Source organism: Heteronotia binoei, chromosome 12 (genome assembly GCF_032191835.1).
Source record: "Heteronotia binoei isolate CCM8104 ecotype False Entrance Well chromosome 12, APGP_CSIRO_Hbin_v1, whole genome shotgun sequence".
In the NCBI taxonomy this organism is placed as follows: Eukaryota; Metazoa; Chordata; class Lepidosauria; order Squamata; family Gekkonidae; genus Heteronotia; species Heteronotia binoei.
In genome coordinates, this window is record NC_083234.1 from 81051223 (window position 1) to 81061171 (window position 9949).

The following is a 9949-nucleotide window of genomic DNA, read 5'->3' on the forward strand; positions in this document are numbered from 1 at the left end:
ACTGAGAATGTCAAGACAGTGTGTGATTGCAATAAAAAAGGCCAACGCCATGCTGGCAATTATTAGGAAGGGAACTGGAAACAAATCAGCCAGTATCATAACGCCCCTGTATAAATCGATGGTGCGATCTCATTTGGAGTACTGTGTGCAATTCTGGTCACCGCACCTCAAAAAGGATACTTTAACACTGGAAAAAGTCCAGAAAAGTGTCAGAAAATGGTGGTTACAGAGGAATGAGACAAAGAAAATGGTGCTGTTATAACTTGGGGGAGGGGGGGAGTCCATCTTTCTGTCTACATTGTCTCCCAGAAGATTAAACCAAATTCCATTTGGGAAGGAAGGCAGCAAACTGGGGGAAACACAGAAGCGGGATGAAAAGAGGCGGACCCCTCTCCCATTTAGAGCTTAGTGTGAAAGCCACCCGAAAGGGACGTGCTGCTGTAGGCAAGGGGGTGGGCTCTTATCTGCATCCCCGGTTGTGGTGTCTGCTTGGGGGTGGGGCGGAGCCTGCAGCAGAGTCAAAATGGCCACTGCTGGGAGAGATGGGGGCAGGCAGCATTGCTAGGAAATACTCAGAAGAACTGGCTTGGGGCTCCACTGGCAGAACTGAAGGAACTAGGACAACGCTCTGCCTGCAAGGGGGCGGGGTCTTGGGCAGCCATGGCGATGACAGCTAGCTCAGGGGGCAGCTGGTGGTCCCCTCCCAGTGCCTGGGGGAAAACACAGCAGGTAGGAGGCGTGGGGAGGAGGGGCCCCCTTGCCCAAGCTCCTGTCAGGGCATGGACACCAAAGGGAGGAGGCAACTCTCCTGGCAGGATAGACACGGCCAGACTCCAAGCCATTCCCAACTGGGGCACTGCTGGCATTTTCTCTCTCTCGTCCCCATCCTTGGGCCACGAGGGCTGCCCTGGCTTGTTGGGTTGGCCAGGTCTGCATTCAGGTCCCCACACTCAGGGGTCCCTACCTCCAAGGGATCTGCCTGCAGAATTGCTGTTGGGGGGAAATGAAGGGGTGCATCAACTGCCTGGAACTCTTGGGAACAAGGCTGGGCTAAATGGACGTGGCATATGGGGTTGTGCAGGGGTCATTTTGTAGAAAAATAGGTGGTGGAGCTCATTAGCATAATTTATTAGCATATGCCACCCCCCCCCAGCCAAAAGCAACCCAATGCAAGAAAGGAGAGCCCCGAATGAGCAGCCAGCCCAAGCAGGCCTTGCTCACCTGGGGCTCTCCTGGGCCACACACACACCCAATCAAAAGGCCAGCAAGCTACCCATCAGCCAAAATCACATAAGAAGTAGAGAAAGGGTGGTGCAGGCTTCTCTAGGGGTTAATGGCAGCTGCTGGGGGTGTGACAAAGCCCCTGGTGGCTGGCTGACTGCCCGCTCTCCTAATCCAGGGATTGTTATGCAGCTGCACCTCCTATTCCATGGACAAGGGAGGTGGGGAGGAAGAGGGGGAACCTTCGGAAAGGTTCAAGAGCTGTGCCCTGTGAGCTCCTGCAGAATCGGAGGCCTGGTGCTGTGCATCTCAGCTGAGAGCAGGCGGCTTCTTTCAGTCAAGATGCTTTTCTGACAGGGATGTTTTTTATACACTCTGAATAGAATTTTGTTTTTTTAAAGCTGCAATTGGGCTCTAACTTTGTTTTATTGCTTCAGACCAACACGGCTGCCCACCTGGATCTGTTTTTCACAAGACTCATACCAGTGGGTCCGTTAATCTTTAGCTGGCAAATTTATTGAAAATCTTAACTGTATTTGATTAGAGAGAAAGAGACACCAAACATACACAGAACCTACAGTTAACACTCATTTTTACAGGTTATGACATACATGTGTTTTTTCCTTTCTTCAGATCAGTTTTCACTACAGTCTCCTATGAAAACACACAAATGCATAGAATGTGGTACGTGTGAATATGAGAAATGCCGTTGGCTGTTCACTGAGCCAGGGACCTAAAGAGATCCAGGAGTTGGGTGACACCTAAATGCCTGAGAGTGTTTGGCAACCAGGTGGCCAGGTGCACATTTTTGTGTCATGGTGAGTCTTCCACAATATGAAAACGGTCCAGCATCCCCCCAATCAAATGAGCAAGCAACCCAGAGACATCCTTCTGGAGCTGCAGAGGGGCTGCAGGGTAAGAAAATGCTCATTCATCTGGATAGGCTGCAGCACTGTTGCAGGCCCACACGGAGAGGGGGGTGGGATATATGAACTGTCCTGACCAATGGAGAAACACTGAGGGTACCTGGTTTCCCTGCTCTCTTTGCAACTCCTCTGGCCTCCTCAAGCATCTGCCTCAGCCACTGAGGTCTACCATGAACATCATCTGGTTCAGTAATACAATATGGAAGAAATCAGTTAGCTGGCAGCCTATGGATTAATACACAAAGAAAAATAAATGGTGACTATTAAATTGGCTTTTTTAAAAAAGAGAGAGAGAGAGAAGTGCAGATGTGATTTTTTAAAAATCCACACCACATTTTTAAAGAACAAGTGAGAAGATTCCATTGAGCTGTCTCAAAGGTTTTTCTCTGTACATCACCTCTTGAAATTTAGCTTTGTCATATTCCAAAGATGAAACTCCTGACCCTAAGAATTGGTGCGTGAGGCACAGAGGCTCATCCCTATTACAAAGAATGGCTGAACAACAGACCAAAATGAAAACCCTCCCCGTCTCCTCCCCCTCCACCCGCTCACCCATCTCATCAAACCTGTAAAGCCCAAATCTGTTAGCTGTCTGGGGGTTCTGTTCTGTGAAGCTGCCACATCCATTAATCAAGGCAAGATTCACTTCCTGCAGTCCGTGTTGTTCCTCGTGGGCCTGCTCCTGTAGGTTGCTTCCTCCAAGTGTCTGTCTTTGCTGGCTGCTGCTCCCTTAAAGTAACAGTCATTTCACATTTTCTTTCCAAAGCCTAAAATAGCTCCCCTATGAGCTCTTGAATCCTGTATCAAAACTGAGCATGGTCCACTTCGTCCAGCCAAGAGGCAGGGCTTGCTGGGAAGTCTGGGTAGCCTCCGCTGCTTCCCGTGGAGAGATCTGAGCTGGGTCCAGTCCCACCTAGCACTCTCATGGGGGGAGGCACAGCTGGCCCACCTTGCCCAAGAACACCCAAGCCACTGTCAGGATAAACCAAGGTGGACATCAGAGACTGGTGGCCAGACAACGCGTGCAAAGAGGCTGGTGACTGAGGCATGCCATAGGGGCTGCTGGATCGGAGGTCAGGGTATTGTTCCTGAGCTGGAAGTCCACTGTGTTCCAAAGAGAAGCTGCCATTGGTCCCAGCTTGTCTCCCTAGAGCAGGGGAGGTTTCACTAAGGTTGCTGTAAATCCCATTGGAGTGGCTTATCTCGGATATAGATGGTTCATCTGAAAAGGGGAAAGGTGGTGATTTTACTGAGAGATACAGTTGTCAGCCTAAAGCATTTGAACTATGTTTGGAAATATATTTTTCCTCCCAGAACACAGTAATGCCACCAAATCCTTCTAAAATCCACCTTCTCCATGCATCTTTTAATTTAACTCCTGTGAAGTCATCACCCCTAACCGAAACAAAGCCAGGTGCATTTGTGAACACCCATCCCTCGTACCTTTGTCTCTCCTGCGCCTTCTTCACTCAGTCATCGCTTCACTTTCTTCTCCTTCCTTCTGCTCCATTTTTTAGAATTATCTCTCCTTTGTAGAAACTCTTTGGGAAACATGCTCCCCACCCCCCGCTCAGTTTCAAGTGCTATAGCAATAATCTAATAGCAAAGTCCATATATAAAATCTGGTGACTGGTTCTATGAACAGACAAGTCAGATGTTTCTCCAAACCTGAAAAGGGGCCTCAGTTTGCAGAGCAAGCAAAGTGAAATCTAAAAAAATTACACCAATCTGAAAATGATAAAAGGAGTGCCTGAACCTTTAACCCACAGATTTCCTCATTGGTTGTTGCTAGGCAACAACAGTATTCCAGGTTGGGTTTCTGTGAGAAAAAAAGGCAGGGGGAGGGGGGGCCCTTTCCAAGACTATATTGGCAGATTCGTTGGGGCCAGCTGGTTACCCAACTAGGGTTGCCCATCCCCAGGCTGGGAAATTCTTGGAGATTTTGTGATAGAATCTATGGAAGTCAGACTTTGGGAAGGGGAGAGGTCTCAGCTGAATAGAATGCCATAGAGTTCACCCTCCAAAGCAGTTGTTTTCTTCAGGAGGAAAAAGAGATTGTCTGGAGTTCACTTGTGAAACCAGGAGATCTCCAGACTCCACCTGGAGATTGGCTACCCTAGACCTGGCAGCAGCTTCTGGATGACTCGATGCCACCTGACTTAACTAGGACTGGCTGCTTGCTACTATTCAGCTGCAGACCTCTCATGACAGCTAGTGTGGCGTGGCAGTTAGTGCTTCAGAGCAGGATCTGCAAGACCCAAGTTTGCTGCATAAGTTCACTGTGTGATTTTGGATGAGTCACACACTTTCAGCCTAATCTACCTCACAGAGTTTTTCTGCACATAAAAAGGTGATGTGATGTGATGAGAGTGATGTGAGCTACTTTGGTTCCTTCCCCCACCTCCCACCCCAGAGAAGGTGAGGTAATGAAGTAAATAAGTAATAAATGTAGCTGAAAATGGGACACAAAAAAAAGGTAGGTTGGTGAAGAGCTAAGAGGGAGAGAATGAGACAGGGGAAAGGAAGAGGAGATGGAGTTACATGCGGAAGGGAAAGAGGAAAGAGTGCTGGGAGGGAGATACAGGGGAAAGTGAGGCACCCCCACAAGTCCTTGAGGGTTCCCTACAACGCAAGTGGGGCCTTGCTCAGTGAGTGGCCCCACACAAGTGGGCCACAGAGTGCCTAAGCAGAGGCTGCTGGGGGGGGGGGGGCGTGCAGCAGCTCAAGATGAAAGGGTAGATGAATGTAGGTTGGCTGCTGGCTGGGAAGGAGATAAGGTTGCCAGGGGAGAGGGGAGGAACTTAGAAGGGTAAAATGTCACAGACTCCACTTTCCATAGCATTTCCTCCCAAGGAACAGGAAGTGCCAACTTCCAAGTGGGGGGTGGAGATCACCCAGAATTACAACTGCTTTGATTACAGAGGTCAGTTCCCCAGGAGAAAACGGCTGCTTTGGAGGCTGGAGTGTATGGCATTGCATGCTGCCCGGTCACTTCCCTCCCCAAACCTCATCCTCCCAAGGTTCCATTCACACAGGATCTCCAGCAATTTCCCAACTTGGAGCTAACAACCCAAAGGGAAACTCATCTGGGCCTTAGCCGGGATTTCATGTTTGGTGGGGCCCTCAGCAGGATTTGTTGTTTCGGGAGGGGGGCACCCAGTTTGGTGGCCCTGGGTTCTCCGCACTGTAAGTTGCCTTGAGTTCCACAAGCTAACCCCACTTTGCCTGGGCAGTCACAGCAACTTGACTCTCCCCACCCCTTTCTTATGTGCCCCTCTCTCAGAGAGACAGAGACCTCTTGATTCTCCCCCCCCCCACCTTTGCTCTGCGTGCTGTGTCAGGGAAGGGGAAAGGAAAAGGCCTGCAGCAATGCTACTGCTTATTCAGAATGGCAATGAGCAAAGGGGACAGATTGGAGGGGGCCATATAGATAGAAAGGGTTAATAGAGACACTGAGGACTCAGAGAGCCCTGAGTCATGTGACCCGAAGGTGGGGGCCAGGGGTGCTCAGAACTCTCAAGTCCTGAGTGACAGCTGACGGCTCAGAGGTTAACTGTCAGGAAGGAAAAAACGGTCAGAAAGGGAGAGTCAGACTCAGAGGGTGTGAGAGAGGCATGGTGTGAAGTGAAGCTCTATATACACTCTGTGAAATCAGCTAGGTGGCTGGGCCTGAGGCATATCTCTAGGTCACAGGTGCCCTCTAAGGAAGAGGAAGGTGACAGAGTTAGAAAGGGAGGTTGAAAGGATGGGTCTGGCCCCTCCCAGGCCCCACTGTAGCTACGGGCCTGGAACTAATCTCTAGTTGGGAGATCCATTGTGATTCCAGGAGATCTCCCTCCAGGTTGGCAACCCTAGAGGGAGAGAAGGAAGCCGGAAAAGGGGAGGGGGCTTGGGGGGCTTTCTGGAAAGGAAATAGCAGGGGAAGGAGAAATAAGATCCCCCCTGAAGTCTTTGTGGGGTTTCACTTGTAATCAGAGCTGTAATCAACAGGAACTCGTTTGCATATCACCATTGTTTTGCACAGGATCTGCACATTAAACCACACCCCCTGACACCAAGCCAGCCGGAACTGCGTTCCTGCTCAAAAGAAGCCCTGCTTGTAATATAAAATACCGCATTGTGATTGTTTATTAACTTGACATCAGCCAAATATTTTTCACCATAAATTATCTATGAAATATCTTTAACTTTTTATGGCCATTTAAAGATTCCTTATTGTACAGAACTTGATTAATGGCAGCAACCCTTAACTCATTTTGTACAACATAAACCTTCCCCGGCGGTGACAACTGCTGCCTCTCCTGACAGCAGCATCCTTGCCCTCCGCGCTGTAATGAAGGCTACGGAAGCGCCAATGGCAGCGTGCGACTGCCGGACTGGTCTGGGAGACTCGCTGGGGCTGAAGCCTCAGGCTGCCGCGAAAGATTGGCAGGGAGACTTCTGGCCAGCCCCACCCCCTTGGCCCCTCCCCTCTCGCAGGGGGGACGGACACTTGGACCCCCACGGGGCACGCGACAAGCAAATGAAGATAAAGAAAAGGGGGAACGGGACTTGGTTATTATGTCGTGATTCGACGTCACGCCAGAGCCGGGAACGACTGGGGCTTGCTCAGGGGACGACCTTTTTTAGGCACAGTAAACCAACGGGCAGCTGTCCATGGTGCTGAAGTGCAAGTACATATTTAAAGCTGCCTTAGCTCCGTGGCGCAGAGTGTTAATGCCGCAGTACAGCAGCCCTAAGCTCTCCTCACGAGTCACGACCTGAGTTCGATCTCCGGTGGAAGCTGAGTTTTCAGGTAGCCGGCTCCCCGTAAAAACGTTGCGAAAGCAACGTCACCCCAGAGTCGGAAACGACTGGTGCTTGCACAGGGGACCTTTCCTTTTCCTCGCTCTGTCCATCTCTTCATCTATTTACTTGGGGGCTTGGGGACAAGTCCAGAATTCGGGAGTTACATTCCTGCAACTCACTTTATAACTTCAGTGTGGAAAGAATATATAAAGATTTGTTCAGAAGACACACTGACTTGTGTCCTTGCAGGGCAACTGGTTCGCACAACATTTTAGGAAAGGTCTTCTTAGACCCTTGTGAGATACCCTCTGATCTATAAGTTACAAAAGTAGCCTCAAATTGCATTTTCCCCCATGAGTAATGTGGTTCTTAGAGTCTATTTAAAAAAAAACAAAAAAACCCTTTATTTAAAGTTGTTGCAATTTTTCGATCAAAATATCAACAGCCCGTGACAGTCCCACAAAACAAGACAGAGTAGATGAGTTTGCGGCTTTGCCGAATTACTCCAAATTGAAAACAGGGCAGGTGATGTTTTGGTTACTTGGAACTATCTCGATCTTTAAATTTTAAGTTTCTTTCGATTAAGTCTGCTGTTCAAAATCTCATCTCTAGCATTTTGAATGGAACTGGAAAATTACACCAAATAGCTGTCTTCAGACTCTCAGAATTTGAAATGCAACAAAGCAAAAGATTATTTTCCTCTCAAATCTCATATCTATTGTCAAATTTAAAATGCCACAAAAATTGCTACAGTCCTAATCCTTAGCAGTAATTGGCCAGATAGCCAATTGACCAGGTCGCCTCTGGTGATAATTTCTGGGACTAGCACAAATCCAGAGAGCAGAAGCACATGGAATGTCTGCCCACGTGGCAACCAGCCCATACAATCCTCACTGTGTCCTGCTGCCAATCCGATGTGCAGCCTACCGAGGCAACCCACATCCCAAACAGGATCCAAGATACAGGTGGAAATGTAGCAGCAAGGGCTGCAATGCACCGTTTCAAGGGGCTTGTCTCACAGGGATCCCATTTGCAGGTGCATTTGGCTAGATCAGCTGCATCCACGGAGATCTCTTCAAGAACAAACCCCGCGCGGGGCGGGAGTTGAATCCCTGCTGCGGGGAGGGGACCAGGATTGTATCAGCTGCACTTTTGTGTTTTAAAGCATAAATTAACCACCGGGGAAGTGATTACAGCCATCGCTCTGATTTACCAGTTGCCAGATGGAAGCTCTACCAACAATATGTCCCAATTCCTTTTCTTCACCAGCGGAGTTCTTATACCTGTGAAGGAGACCTCAGCATCGCTGTCGGGGCCTTGGTCCTGGAGGCTTTCCTTGTCTGACTTGGAGTTCCCTCTGGATCGCTTCATGTTTCTGAAGTACTGGCCCCATCTTTGTCTCCCAGCATCTTTCTTTAAGCGTTTTTCTTTGGCCCTTCTGTTCTGGAACCAAACCTGGGAAATAATTAATACAAGAATGAGTTTTAATGCGCAAAATTTAATTGCACATCTGGGTGTTTATTATATCTGTGAAATCATGCGGTAATTTCAGAAAGAGTATTCTGTCTCACTATCTCGGACACTCTCTCACTCACTCTCTGTCTGAGAAGTGTACACTGAAATTTCAGGAAGAAGAGAACATTTGGAAACTTAGATTGTGTGCAAAATTTCAACTTTCTTTCTTTCTTTCTTTCTTTCTTTCTTTCTTTCTTTCTTTCTTTCTTTCTTTCTTTCTTTCTTTCTTTTTTTCTTTCAACATTTACTAGTCACCTTTCTCCTTGGTAGAATTCAAGGCAGCTTACAATATAAATTGGCAAAATGTGTCCTTGCGGGGGCAAGGGAGAGAACTGCCAGTAAGAACAAGCAAGGTTGGAGCAGGACCCTTCAGGTCCTGTTTTAGCCTTGCAGCTCCTTAGGAGGAGACTTTCAACCAGACCTCCTTGGCAGAAGTGATGTGTAGATCAAATGGAGGAGGAGCTCCCTGTATGCCACCCCGGGCTCCTGAAAAGGGGTGAAGATAAAAATAATTGATAGGCAAATATTGCATCTTTGAACAAAATCCAAAAACATTACTAGCCCTCAAAAATGGTAATTGCCTTTATACACGTGGCCCCGCACATTTGTCATTTGTGGGGGAAAGAACTAATGTTGTAAAACTTCCCCACCTCATTTCTGGAGACAGTTCTCACCAAGCAGAGGCACAGAAATTTACAAACGGCAAGCTGCATTTCTCCATGCGAATGGAAAGACACCACCCGCGCCTCGTTCTCCCGGCCCTTTCTTACTCGCCCGGGGAAAGGCTGATGATCACTTTGGGGGTGAGGCAGCCGTTTTCCTCCAGCCCAGTTGGGGACAGGGCCCTGGAGCTCTTCGCCGCCTTCTGGGCTTGGAGCAGGAGTCACTGGGGGGGGGGGGGGGAGGTATTTGTGAATGTGCAGGGGGTTGGACTAGATGACCCTGGAGGTGATTCGACGTGGTTCTATTATTCTACTGTCCACAGTCTCTTTAAGGTGTTTGCCTGTCTATTGACGGAATGGTGGGGGAGGCCTTCTCCAGGTGTCCTTTGTGTTCTTCCCTACCCACCTGTCGCCTACCTGCACAACCCGCATATCCAAGCCTGTCTCCGAAGACAGCTGCTCTCTCACGTGCCGAGCTGGTTTGGGGGAGTTGTTGTAAGCGTTTTTCAAGGTCTCCAATTGTTTGGCGGTGATTGTCGTTCGGGGTCTCTTTGCCGTGGATTCAGCCTCTGCAAACAGCCCGAAAAGACACGGCATTGAAGACGCGCCCAGACGAGGACTGCGAAAGCAGCTTCTGACACCCAATCGCTGGGCCCGGCCAACCGGGGGGAAACAAAAAGTGGATGTCGCCGGATCTTTGCGTGACATTTCGAGGACAGCTAAAAGCCCACCGGTGGTCCTGGTGCCTCCCTCCCGCCCGGGATCCCCTCCGTCTCGCCCAGGAGGCCTCAATGGGGCGGTCAGTGCTGGGCGCGGCTGGAGGGCTCCGTCCCACCG

The 9949-nt window shown here is 49.3% G+C and overlaps 1 protein-coding gene across 1 annotated transcript; it reads right to left on the reverse strand.

Annotated features, from left to right (window-relative positions):
- Positions 1-2922: 2922 nt before the first annotated feature.
- LHX3 (LIM homeobox 3) lies at positions 2923-9709 on the reverse strand. The gene is made up of 3 exons (XM_060251027.1): positions 9530-9709; positions 8219-8390; positions 2923-3369 (listed from the first exon to the last, which is right to left on the reverse strand). Exons 1-3 carry the CDS (start codon positions 9707-9709, stop codon positions 2951-2953), a joined length of 771 nt encoding a protein of 256 aa, XP_060107010.1. The 3' UTR covers positions 2923-2950.
- Between the last annotated feature and the right edge of the window lie 240 nt (positions 9710-9949).

Excerpts from the sequence above, each read along its gene's own strand:
- LHX3 (XM_060251027.1), bottom strand. The coding sequence starts at position 9,709 with ATGCCGTGTCTTTTCGGGCTGTTTGCAGAGGCTGAATCCACGGCAAAG. Across the intron at positions 8,391-9,529 it reads TGGATATGCGGGTTGTGCAG|GTTTGGTTCCAGAACAGAAG; the intron begins GTAGGCGACAGG and ends ATTATTTCCCAG. Across the intron at positions 3,370-8,218 it reads TGCTGAGGTCTCCTTCACAG|ATGAACCATCTATATCCGAG; the intron begins GTATAAGAACTC and ends TCCCCTTTTCAG.